Consider the following 13,835-nt stretch of genomic DNA (forward strand, 5'->3'; position numbering starts at 1 on the left):
TGACTAAATATTAAAACCCAATTAAATCACCATATAATACCTCTACTGGTATTTTGTTTTGGAAGCTTTAGGAAATGACACCAAGTGTCATTTCAGAGTTGCTGTACTAAAACGACTAGGTTCAAAGAGGAAGTATCCCTCAAGACAGTGAATCACAATTCAGGAACTACAGCAGAACTGCTTTTACATCGTCATGCTACAACCTTTTCCTGTCATTTTCAAAAAGGCGAATTTAATGAAAACATACTGGTCTGAAAACATGTTGACATGCTGTCTATTAAACAATATCCCAACAAAACATAAAAACACAAAATAATTGCAACAAAGTCATTAAAACGTTAAATTACATGATGTCAAACTTCTTATTTTTATTAGATGTAAGGAGTAGTCTGTGAAAATGGGTTGTATAGTCGAAGATCCTTACGCATGAATTCATCTTAACAGACAAACCAAAGCCGCTGCATACATGATAAGGTAATGACAACAATGTTCTGAGTATAACATATGTAGAACTTCAACTTCAATCGTAAACAAGTATAAAATTTACCCACTGGATGTTTACAATACTGAAACTTTAAAAATTCAAAAGCAAATTTCGAACATTTCAATAAAGCTGGTGTTAGACTGTAAAAATAATGCATGTGCACTTTAATAATGACACAGCAATATGATAATGTTAAGCAGAGCTTACAGCTGTTATAATGCATTAATTAGTTCCCTTTTTAAGCAACAACTTTTTTTAAAAATTATTTATTATTGATGCTGTGGAATGGCACCTAGTGGTGAACTGCTATCAAATGTTTACTTTCTTGCAAAACATGATTTGTTATGTTGTATGCCATACAACTGTTTGGTTTAAGCAGTGTGAACTTACTGAAGATAAGACTGCCAGTTGACCAGATTGGCCCGAACCTCAGCTGCCTTTGCAGCAATGATGTTGGTGGGGACTGCAGCGTCCACAGCCCCGCGTATATCCATCCTCAAATGTGCCCTCTACAATCTATATATGGAGGAAAAAATAAACTCCACCTGGGAAAAAAATAGAATTTGGAAAAGCAAGTCAGCAGTAGAGAAAAAAATGACAAGTTTTGAACCTTTATCGAGCTTTCAAACCCACTGCTGGGTAAAATACAGTTAGTCTTATATGAATATGATTAAGTGAAATTATATCATACCGGTGCTAGTATAGTCTACAAATAATTAGCAGTAGTAGTTGAAATAATTTTCTATGTAGATATATAGATGATGACTTAAAAGATAAGATTATTAGTTCGGTTTTTCCACAATTTACAAGCTAACACACAAACCAGCAACTGCAGCTGAAGCAGCTAGCAGCAGCAGGTCATGTTAGCTAACTAGTTTAACCCAATGTCACGACTAGATGTGATGTGTCTGTCCGAAAACTGGGGGGACACAACAAAATAAACATCCTAAGGTACTTTAATAAAAGTGGACAGTAGAGTATTAAGAAACAAGTAACACAAAACCACCAATTTAATAGCAACAGTGACACTAGCGCTATTAGCTTAAGGGTAACGGTGTTAACAGTAGCAAAATAACTCAAGATGCTAACCGAAAGTAGCTATGCTGTTGTAGACTCAAAGGCACTATTTACCCTCTCGATATATTACACGAGAAGAGGCACAAATGTCAAAACAATACAGTTTGTAAAATAGATGTATGGGTCAAATAGTTGCCTATATGAGTGGCTAAGAGATTTACTTACCAGTTCTTTCCTGTCTTGTGCTGCGCTAACAGCTGACAGACTGCAACACGTCGTCACGATCTGTCATGTGACAGTCAGCCGGTCACATGATGCATCTTAGTCTGTCCGCAACTGATCTACAAGCTAAACGTTTTTACATTAAATATTAGAGATATTAAAGGCAGAACGTACCCTGTGATAGTCTGGCGAGGCGACCTGTCCAGGTTATAAACCGCGTGTCGGACTCATGTTTGTTAGAAAAGGCTCCTAATTGGACTAAGCGGTATAGAAAATGAATGAATAAAAATACATAAATAAATACATATAAATGCAATATTCTTAAAAAAAAAAAAAAGTTCACTAAAAGTAGCAGGTGGTTTCAGGATTTTGGTGAAAATGTGCTAGATTATCTTTCATTTTAGGAAAAAAAAAAAAAGCTTAAATTATTATAATTGCTGATACATTCTTTATATATTTTGAAGTTAATTTATATTTTCACTCTCATTGGGTCACTTACACCCTTCATTTCGGCTCTTTACTTTCACAATCAATTGAACAATATGTTTAAAGTATTTAAAAATAGTTCCACCCAAACTAACTCATTGTTAACTACTACAATGAAATGCAAAAATTATTTATACTGAATCAATCATAATAGTCTTTAAAAACAAAGTATTTTCAAGTATTGTGAGTACTTTTAGTTTTAATTTTGTATGCTATGCTCTTGTGCTATGTACACTTTCATTTTAGTAGTACTTTCAATGCATACTTAAGTGGCATCTGAAGACTTTACATTTTGATTCAGTCCCCCTTTTTTTAAAAAAAATTCTTTGTCATTCATTACACCTTCCTTCACTGGCCAGAAAAATGTTCAGTTCAATTCAGCCAAGTCATTGTGATCCAATTAGTATTCATAAAAGAGCATTTATAATAAATTACAGCGCACCTAAGGAAAACCAACAGATTGTTTTGTATCTTGACTTTGATTCCATCCCCACCCTAAGTGTGCACAGGACAGTGGGTGAATGTTGGAAAGAAAAAGCTCCATTTCACAGAAAGTAAACACCGAACATAAACAGGCTCAGGGAGGGCAATCATGTGCCTCAACAGGTTGGAGTGGAGAAGACAGGAAAAGGTACTGCAACTTTTAGCAAAGGAGACAATCTGAAAGAGGAGAAATATAAGTGAATGATACCAATACTGTCATAAGTTCATACACAGAAATATAGAAAATAAAGATGAAAGGGGAAAGAAGTGTGGTTTACGAATGGCTTACCATGCCTAACAATGCGATTTGTCAAAAAGGAAGGTTTCCCATCTAATCTCAAACCCACTTATGGATCCATAAGAAATTAATGTGACAGCCAAAGGCATTTCTACTTATAGAGACTCTAGGAACTGCAAATAAACCTGCACTGAGTGAAGTGCTCTGTTGGGAATATATGGAACGATGAGATCTTTCATATACAATGGAGCTTTGTCATGGATATGATCATATGATCTATCCAGCCGGTTTTCATCAGAACCCTTGGTGCAGCAAGAAATACATAGAAGGTGATACATTTGACATTGCAGAAGCAATGGGATAACTTATTCTAATGATTTGTTATAAGACTCATAATAACTGGTTTCACAGATGCTGGCTATTTAGGAGTAATCTCCGCATATTTTGACATGTAATTTAATGATGAGTGACATCTTAGATTTAAATAATCATTTAGACATCATGTGTCCATCTATGATTTTTGAGATGATTAAGCAACTTTAGTGGACATTAGTTTCTTTCAAACAATATACAATTTTAGTCCAAAACAATTGAAGGCTCTCACTGTGCAATATGAAACTCAAGAAATATCCATATTTTGAATATATGGGTGATCTACATGGGAGTGCATTTTGTGACATCTGCTGCTTGATTAAGATCAAGCATAATCTGTCAATGATCTGTCACAACTTTCTTGGTGAGGAGAACACACTGAAGAGTTTAATTTGTGCTTTTTGTGTGTGAGTCTAAAGATACAGGAAGCTATAAATATATATATATATATATATATATATATATATATATGTGTGTGTGTGTATATACATGTCAGAATTCTATTTAAAATGTACAGCAGCCATTGCTGATGCCTAAATTTATGTTTGTATGAATAGTGATACAAAATACATTGCAATTATGTGTTTGTCTTTCTGAAAGGTCCATTAACTAAATCATTTGAATCTGTTGTAATACAAGGGAATTAATCATGTAGCATATACAATCAGAAATTATTCCATGCATGTCACTGGTCTTCCTCCATTTCCATCTATCCATCTAGCTCAGACACTAAGACCTCCAGGCTTAATCTGACCTAAGCTGGTGAGACGCAGTAAAGCACAGAGGAATCAGGATTGCATCCAGTGGGAACATTGTCCTAATCCCCTTCTGCCCTCTCCTTTGTAAACACTCTTCACTTCGTCAGGGTCACTGATGGTTTTTCCTCCCTTCTCCATCTCCCTGTCACAATGTGCTTCAGACCAGATGCAGAGAAAACATAGAGGAAAGGAGCAGGAAGCGTGGATTTCTTATGATCTCAAACAGACTCGGGCCTCACGTGGCGAGTGAGGTCTCATAGTTGGAGCATGCCATGTGCTAGTGTGGCGAAGCAGTGGGAGATCAGGCCCACAACCGTGCTGCGGGCGATCAAACGCACCAGGACCCTGATGTGGCAGTGGACGCGGAGACTGGTCCAGGCCTGCCGGCGTAGCGTGGGGTATCAAGTCAACTACAATGGCCCAAACCAAGAGGAACAGGAAATGGTGTGCCTTGAGGTATGAACATATTGCTTATTTTTTTCATTTGAGAGTATTATTTTTAATGACAGAACCTGTTATTTTATACTATAAAACTAACTATAGTGATTATTGCTTTGAAGCAAATAATTATGACACAAATACAGTTGTGTCCCAGAAAAGCAAAACCAGAAGTGTATGACTATTTACATCAGAGAAAAAGTTAACTAATAACATAATTTAATTGGCAGAAGACTAATTAGTAGCTTACTTATTTGTTATAATTCCAGTAAGAAGCAACACATAATCAAATAACACAAGTCATTTGTTGAAGGTGTCAGAAAGATTAAAGTTTAAGAGCTTAATTAAATCGTCAGTGTCAGTGTAGAAGCATGTCCCTACATTATTCATCGTATTATTTTTTTTTCATTATTAATTGCCTGCTGCTAATGAAGCATCCTTGAAATTGTGTTTTGTTGTTGTTGTTTTGCATAGATGGCTCTTAGCGTTTTTTTTTTTTTTTCAACTTCAAGCCAAACCTCTATTTATGGAAGTACTTCGAGTCCGAACGAGGCTTAAGAAGATTAAAAGAAGCAGATAGAGTGTCTTGAAATAGTGTGACACAAGTTGTTAGAATTCTAAATAAAGTTACAACGTCAAATTAAATTCATGACAACCATGATTATCACAATGCAACGTATTGTAGGAAAAAGCTAAGTTGGATTGTTGAAAATGCAAATAGTAGTGGATAACACTTTGACTTTTGGCCAGTTTTAGGACTGAAGAGTTCCCGGTAAAAGGATAAGTAAAGATTTCCGACAGCTCTCTGTTGTGAGCGACTTGTTGCTATTCATGGAAAGGAAAGGATTGTAAAAGAGTCATGAAAATGCAGGAGCTGCTTCCAAGACAATAAAGAAGACAGTATAAGACAGTATTTAACACAAAGCTCTGTGGCCAGATACCTCACAGACTCACTGCAGAACGGTCAGACTAGTCAAAGGATTTCCACTTATGAAACTAAACTGAAATATGAAAGAATGAAAATGTTCCTCACATACATGTAGTATTGTACTGGAAAGAAGCACAAGCTGGACACATGATGTAAATGAATGGATGTTTCTTAGGGAACTGTAAAAGCACAGGTCAAAACCAATTTAAAAAAAACATTTTTTTACATTTTATATTTAATTGTTGGGAAACCAGTTTAATTCAATTCTAATGAATTCATTTACATGTTTTTAACTTCTGTCTAATTAAACCTCTGTTCGCATTCATTTTCAGCAAAGCGCCAAAGGAATGCAACAAAACTAACTTCAGCTTAAATATGGATGCTTCAAAATGTTTTCTGCTGGACTGAAATTATGTGTGTCAAATTTATACTGTCTGACCAGCAGGTCACTTTATTGCTGCATGCCCTTCAATTTAGAACTGCTGTAATTGAGTTTACACTATATCTGCCCTCTCATCTTTCACATTGATGACCCCTAACATCCAGCTTTGGATAACACAGATAATGTGATTGGTCTTGCAGTCAGTTTATGGTTGTTGACTAATGTGTTTTCCAGTCTAAGTACTGTTTTGGTATTTAGAATTGGCACATACTGAAAAAAAATCAAGCATCTTTTACTTGGATAAAGTCTCAGAGAAAAGGATTTTTTAAGTTGTGTAAATTCACATGAGCATTTTATCAACAAAAATACCTCCAAGGACTTCATAATCTTACAAACCAACCAAAACCAACTCCTTATTCTGAGAGGAGTGGAATGGAAGAAATTTAAGAATGTGAAACAACAGATATCCTTCTTTTATGATTTGCTTTCATGACAGCAAATGGATAATTCTGAAGAAACATTGCAGATTCTGCAAAGTTTCATCAAGATAAAATGCTTGAATGTCATTCGTATGTAACAGGAAGAAATAGTGAAGACATAGTTTGTTGACTGAATAGTAAGCTACAATTTTCTCTGCACACATTTTATGAGCCTGCTGTACTGGCGACCTGTCCAGGGTGTACCCTGCCTCCTGCACGGTGATTGCTAGGATCGGCTCCAGCTTCCCTGCAACCCTGAATTGGAATGAATGGTGTAGAAAATGAATGAATGAGTGAATAATTTATGAGCTTATGACAAATACCTTTTTTTTTATATCTTCAATCAGTAGCAGATATGTTATAATAGCTCTGAAAACTGTTATATCTGAAACTTCCAGAAATGTCTCAAGTAAGATAAAAGTTAGAAATTAACAGCTATTTATTTTATTTTACACAAAGCCATAAAAATGCTTGTCAGTCTGGATGCATCTTTAACCCAACCCTGCAGCACTCAGTTTTCTCTTAACTATTGCATTCTGCACAGAGACCTGCAGCCTTATGTTATTTTATTAATGTGTTGCCAGAGAAAAATCATCTGACAACTCTGTAACCTGATTAGAGGGATTAACACACTGAGTCTGACATTTACAGAGCAAACAGCAACTTGATCAGCACACCTTGGGGAAACAGAAGGATTCATCAACAGAGAAATACTGGCTGAGAAAATGATGTCACCTATAGTCTCTAATTCATGTTTGCTGCTGTATCTGAATAATCTACACCTTCAAAGTGCTCAGAGAAGCCATACATTATCTCTAGAAGCGTTAATGTCGCAGCCACACAGCCTCACCAGTCCTTGTCTGCATGTTGAGCTCCTTTGATTGAAAATGGAGTTAATTCTCACTTCCTTTAAGCTAGGCAGTGATTTGAATCCCTTAATGACATATTGAAAAGACTTTCCTCATCTTGACACAGAGCTCTGTCATCTGCTTTGTCCTTCCAACTTTGTGTGTTCACGCACCCACCCACTCTTATGCTTTCAGAGGGAAATGGATGTGTTCATCAAATCACAACGGCACAAGTGTCATAAATCTCTTGCATGTGTTCATATCAACCTCACAGGACTATTTGGGGGTCTGTTTCATAAGCACATAAGGAGGTGTTGAATGAGGTCCTGGGGAGGGGGGGTAGTGAAAGTCCTTAACACTCCTCAGTTAAGGACTTTCAGAAAGCAATTCATCTGAAGTAAATCTATTTTTCGTCCTTGTTCTGATGAGATAACAGAATAAAAGAACAGATGATTGCTTAATTCACAAGTGGGTCTGTTGGTGATATTACAGAACCAGAGAACCATGCAATGAAAGGGCATCCTTCAACCAGGTCACCATGCACACATGTTGCAGCCCGTGTCACTTTCACTAATTTTTATGTCATCAAGGGACATTGACCTGAAAGACCTGTCCCTGAAAGACAACAGCATGAATGCACTTGATAGAATAGGTGTGTCAAAGTGGAGTTTTACAGAATAAGCAGGTACTGAGTGCAGAGTGCCATCTGGTGATTCTACAATGCAAAACATGTGCATTTCAAAAGCCAAATATTAGTGTTGGCATATAATGGATTATGTGTTAAGCTTTGCATGCAAGTGTGCATTAAATTTCATTCAGCTATAAATCAGTATTAAATAGTCATTGCACTCATACACTACAACTCATAAAAGTAAGTGAAATGAATAGATGGGCATATTAAGATATGTTATTCTGAAAACATAGCTGTCGTTCTCAAGATTTCTGCTGTAGTCACTTCTACCTTCAGATGGCAGTGTTGTCCTCTGTGTGTTTTTTTTTTTTTTTTTAGTTAAGAGCCCTATATATATGGTGGATTAGGTTACTGCAAATAACCCTGGTATATCTGTAAACAAGCTATGAGTTTAAATAGGAATGGGTAAGGATATGCCATGTATATTCTTAAAAATAAATGCCAGTCAGTAATTTATAATTGCATATGCAAATGCAATGCAGACATCACATTATTACCAAAGGGCCACTTTGCATTTGTGCACAGATGCAGTGCACATAGGGCATTTAGTGGAAGACAGCAGCTGTACTATTACTACTGTCAAATGACTAAACAAACAGAAAATCATTTAAGGTAAATAAAAGTATGGGTGAATTCCTAGATCCAAAAATCAAGTGGCAGAATAACTGGAAAACCTGAAAATCACATATTATTGGCAAGCAAAGTATTATACTTTCCTACTTCAGTGCTCAGCTGAACGCAATGCTGGATATGAGTTGCTGCTTGTTTCAGCACCACAGACAGCGACTTCGGCGTTTTGTACACAATAATTACTTTGGGTGATTAATTGGTACTAAAACTATTTTAACCCCAGCAAATAGTGCTCCAAATAGTGTAAATAAAATTATTATTATTATTATTATTATTATTATTATTATTATTATTATTATTATTATTATTATGAATACCTAATGCATTAGTTGTCATGCTGCATTTTTAGTTTCAACGCCCCCCCACCCCCACCCTTCTTTTTTTTAATTAGTCCGCTCCTAGATTCTCCGAAATACGCGCAAGGGTGAACCTGTGCCATACAGTGGAGGTTACTCTCTTCACTGAGCTACTACGAGTTGGAAAGGAGACGCATGCGTACTGACTTGAAGCAGCCGGTTGGAGAAAAAAAAAAAAAGGAGGAAAAAAAAGCCTTATGTTCCATCGGATGTAATCAAGGCAAAGAATTACCTCTTCTCGTTGTGCATACATGGTGAAATTGTAAGTACTGGTAACAAACCGATGTGTAATTTGCAAAGTCATTTTGTGATCAGAGCGTTTTGAGGTCGTTTCCCGGCATTTTTTGATGGCATGTCACAATTTAACAGTACAGTGTGGCTTTTAACAGATCTAGGCAGAGTCTTTTCGGTGGTTGTCCAGGGCAATGAAGCTCTATATGGTTCTTCGTGGTGGTGGCACTTTGCATTGATGTGATGTGCGTCTTGTTAATGCATTGGTTTCTGCCGTTTAATCGCCCAGGAGCCATTTAAACCCGGTGTCGTTTGCGTTTGTGCTGCTGCAAGACTGTAGAAAGAACCGTGGTTTAGTTGCTGTAATCATTATTTATCCCTTGAATGGATACCACCACCCCCACCCCCCCATTTCATCGTCTATAGCGATTGAGTCAAAACCATAGCGCACTGCAATCGTGTCAGCTTTGAAGTCCCCGACACCTAACGCGTAAAATATTCCATTTGGCACGACGCACGAGATGTGCAGCTGATGCCTGCATGGAATCTGAGAAAAAACCGTGGATCCATTTTGGAAATGACCAAATGGTATTGTATTCACTGAAAGGATGTGATAGAGCGATGCTGCGGTGATAGATTTGCAAGCTGCGCCTTCAGCCCCCCCCTCCCCCCCCCCCCCTCCCATGGATGAAATCTTCAGACATTTTTTTTTTTTTCTAAAGCATCGAGTCTTGTGTCAGGTAGTAGGTGGATGATGCCGTGTGTTGTAAGCGACAGCTTTGTTACATAAATGATCTGACAGGATTTGTCAGTGTCTGACCTAGTGATGACACATTTGTTAGAATCAAGCAAGAAGTCATTCTGTAAGCATAGCTTGTCTGTCTATGGGCCTACAGTCCAAGGGGATTCTGATGAAAACGCCAGAGACCCATACTCATAATTATGACAGTGATTCTTAATGCAGGCTCAATTATAAATGTAGTTAAGGGGTTTTTATGACAATCTGAGGTTTGATTAAATCCTAATTAGCCATATAGTACATCATCTGCAAGTGCATTTAATCATCTTTTGCTCAATTTGAGCTCCGTGAGAATTGCAACCTGCACTCCTTTCACACTTACTTTCAGTATGAGAAATTTCAAATATTGGCCTGAAATTCATCCTCTTTCTTTTGCAGCCAGTGTGAAATAGGAACAGACATCTAGTTGGAGATGAGAAAGACTAAAATCTTCTTTGCAGGAGCATTGTCAGCAGATGAAGCTAAATTGTCACATTATTCCTCCATGTTTTATCTACCTAAACAGAGAAAAAGACATTCCTTTACAGAGCAATATTTCAGCATGCCAGCACATGCTCCAACCAAGCAGTGTCAGGCACATTGCATGCAAACCAAACATACAGGTGTCAACTGTAAGGGTATTTGGAGGATTTTTTTTCAATTTTTCTGCCTGCTGAAAGTCCTGGCATTCTTGATTGATGGTCAGGATTTCACTTTAACATCACCTCTGCTGTCGTATTACAGCACAGCCAACCCTGCCTTTGCTACACCCGTTACTCTTGTGCTGATTTCTATCACATTAATGCAATGCAGGCCAAGAGCTTTCCTTGCAAGATAAAATCTCAGTTACATCCTACTCCTGAGATCAACACTCTTAACTCATTGCTTCCCTCTCCTCTGTCTATAGCCCATGGGATCAGAGCGGATGGAGATGCGAAAGCGGCAGATGTCGGTGCAGCAGGAGTCGGCAGCGGGGGGAAATGCACCGGCCCAGCAGGACCAGCCGGGCCAGGCCAACCCACGGGGCTCGAATGCATGTTGCTTTTGCTGGTGTTGCTGCTGTAGCTGTTCCTGGTAGGTCTTTCCCAACTGAGAACTCACTTACTGTGGCACAGCATGGCCGACATTATTGCATGCAAGACAGCACAGCCTGAGCTACTGTGTCTCTACAGCAGGCCTCAGCTCAGAGCTCACGCTCCTGACAGATTTTCATGTGATCCATCAGTTTAGCAGCTGCTTTATTACATTCATTAAAGCCTAAATGTCAACTTATTTATGCATGCTTTTTAGTTGCCTACGGTTCTCTGTTATCAACAGATTGGAATCAGATTTCTTTTGGTTTGAATTTGGATTTGTGTTCGCCACATTCATGCGGTGTAGAATACAAATTTCTAGGTACGCAGATATATGACTAAATAAAAGTAAAAGTTTCACCAAATATAAACCAAACTGTACAAAAACCATAAAGCGCCAAGAGCCAGAATACAGTTTAATGTCAAATAAAGTCTATCTATGTATTTTGTTGGACAGTTAGATATTATAGCAGAAATATTTGATGGGTTTTTTTTTGCTTTTCATAAACATCTAATTAAACCTTTTATGCATGAAGTATGAAGAAACATGTTATTTTTTATATTTTATATTGTACTTTAACAGCCAGAATGTGCTGCTTTTTAAATATGTATTTATCAGTGTACTTTTTATTCATTTAGTTTATTTTTATATATTCTTAAAAAAAAAGTATATATATTGTAATAATTTTTCAACGAATATTCAATGGAAAAATGTACCTTTACCTTTTTCTGCTTTTCTGTCAGTGAGGAAAATTTTGTAATTACAAGATATGCATGTATAGATATATTTATTTATTTATTTTACAGTGAGTGTCAGATTATTGGATGACTCACTGAGATCCACTGAAGTGGCAAATATACAAATATACCATCCCCACCCACGAAAATACATGATAACAGCTGTCAAATAGGTGTCCACTGCAGTGGACAATATGCATAAAAGGGTTAATCGCATAATTAATAATGCACACCTAGAGTAATTAATCAATAGTCAGACTCTTGCAAATTGTCTATATACTTGGACTCACACAAAATCATTACACTGCAGGATGTCCAATATGCTGCATAATGGTCATGTTACATAACGAGGAAAACACATTTATGACCCGTAAGATGAGCAATGCATTAAAAGAAGTTATAATGTTATGCTGTTCATTATTAAACAGCATGCCATTTCCGTAAACGCTATACTGTGCACTTCTCATTGTGTTTATCTGTCTTACTATTAGGAATGAAGACCGGGATGACAGGAATCGAAAGGCATCATATGACGTTAAGGAAGGGACCGCAGACTGTGAAGAGTGGTCAGTAGCCTACAAATCACTGCACACTTCCCTTTTTCTTTTGCAAGATGTTTAACACATAGGAACCCAACATGGCATGTATGATACATACAGTTTCTGACATGTTTGGCATCTCGTTGTGGTACGAACTGCTCAAAATCCTGTGGAACACAATCAGTCTTCTGCCCTTTAATGGACACTAGAAAGCAGAAGATTATACTATAAAAATACTTACAAGTCACATGGCAATAAATGCTAAATATCCCAAAAAATGTTGGTACTTTTTTATCTTATATTTTGTTAAAGGGACAAATGAATGATGATCTTGTAGTCAAAGAAGTGGTCTTTTCTTTTTTTTTTTTTCATGGGTTGGGTCTTTATGGGTTAAGCCACTCTCACTTCTCATTTCCTATGCAGTCCTAAGCCAACGTTGGAGGAAGTGCGCTTGTGGGGGCAGTCCTTTGATAAGCTGATGTGTTGCCCAGCGGGTAGAAACTCTTTCCGACAATTTCTTCGCACTGAGTTCAGCGAGGAGAACATGCTGTTCTGGCTAGCCTGCGAAGAGTTCAGCAAAGAGACCAATAAGAGCGCGATAGAAGAGAAAGCCCGAGTCATCTACGAGGACTACATCTCCATCCTCTCCCCGAAAGAGGTGGGACAGCTTGATTTCTCTTTTCTTTTATTTGTTTCCAAGGTACAACTGAATGGCATCTCTTTATATATATATATATATATATATATATATATATATATATATATATATATATATATATATATATATATATATATATATATATATATATATATATATATATATATATATATATATATATATATATATATATATATATATATATATATATATATATATATATATATATATATATATATATATATATATATATATATATGTATATATGTATATATATATATATATATATATATAAAAATAAAAATATATACATACAATATAATATATATATAATATATCATCTGATGTTCTCCTTATTTTTTTTCTCTTTAACACCAAGAAGTAGCGCTCGATACAACCTCATGATCTTGTCTTTAGAGTTCTCAGTTAGGAAAGGAACTATCTTCCTAGTCATCAATATGTTCTTTCTAACTGGTTCTCCTGTCTACTTTCAGGTGAGCCTCGACTCCCGGGTCCGTGAAGCGATAAACAGGAATATGCTGGAACCCAATTCTCACACGTTTGATGATGCCCAGCTGCAGATCTACACGCTAATGCAAAGAGACTCGTATCCCCGCTACATGAACTCCCCAGCCTACAAAAACCTGCTCAACACTCTGTCAGAGCAATCCCCTGAATCTTAGGGTGGTGATGACCTGTGATCTTTTAACTCTCTTTACCCCCTCCTAAATTCATACCCACTTTTTTAAAAAAATTTTCTTTGTATGTTCAGTGTAGGATTACATGAACCAGGCCTTGGGCCTGGCCCCTCCCAGGGATCTCAGCGCTATTGTGATCTGCACCTGACCGAAGACACTCAGGTCTCAAAATCTCCCGAGGGCTCTACATCACAAGTACTGCTACAGATCAACATAGCAAAACACTCCAAAGGAATATGAATACACTTTATTTCTGTTTTCTTTCTTCTTTCTTTTGATAGAAATAATCTATTTTATTTGTGTTCAGA

General features: G+C 36.9%; 2 protein-coding genes across 4 annotated transcripts in view; one reads left to right on the top strand and one right to left on the bottom strand.

Moving 5' to 3' along the window:
• atp6v1h (ATPase H+ transporting V1 subunit H) overlaps window positions 1-1,786 on the bottom strand; it is a 30,506-nt gene extending 28,720 nt beyond the window's left edge. The window contains exons 1-2 of the mRNA XM_079243204.1: window positions 1,727-1,786; window positions 875-1,029 (exon numbers count right to left, since the gene is read on the bottom strand). Of these exons, the coding sequence (XP_079099330.1) occupies window positions 875-978 (104 nt within the window). The 5' untranslated portion in view covers window positions 979-1,029; window positions 1,727-1,786. The remainder of the gene's footprint in view (window positions 1-874; window positions 1,030-1,726) is intronic.
• Window positions 1,787-4,327: 2,541 nt separating this feature from the next.
• rgs20 (regulator of G protein signaling 20) lies at window positions 4,328-13,512 on the top strand (the record flags this gene model as incomplete). Of its 3 annotated transcripts, none has more annotated exons than XM_079243504.1 (5): window positions 4,328-4,516; window positions 10,729-10,895; window positions 12,124-12,198; window positions 12,595-12,829; window positions 13,324-13,512. In XM_079243504.1, 5 exons carry the CDS (start codon window positions 4,328-4,330, stop codon window positions 13,510-13,512), a joined length of 855 nt encoding a protein of 284 aa, XP_079099630.1. The 3 variants fall into 3 exon arrangements, with proteins under 3 accessions (XP_079099630.1, XP_079099631.1, XP_079099632.1); XM_079243505.1 differs by lacking the exon at window positions 4,328-4,516 and adding an exon at window positions 9,026-9,074 and having other exon boundaries at window positions 12,112-12,198; XM_079243506.1 differs by lacking the exon at window positions 4,328-4,516 and adding an exon at window positions 9,027-9,074.
• Window positions 13,513-13,835: the final 323 nt, after the last annotated feature.

Source organism: Telmatherina bonti (genome assembly GCF_933228915.1).
Source record: "Telmatherina bonti genome assembly, chromosome: 7".
Taxonomy (NCBI): Eukaryota; Metazoa; Chordata; class Actinopteri; order Atheriniformes; family Telmatherinidae; genus Telmatherina; species Telmatherina bonti.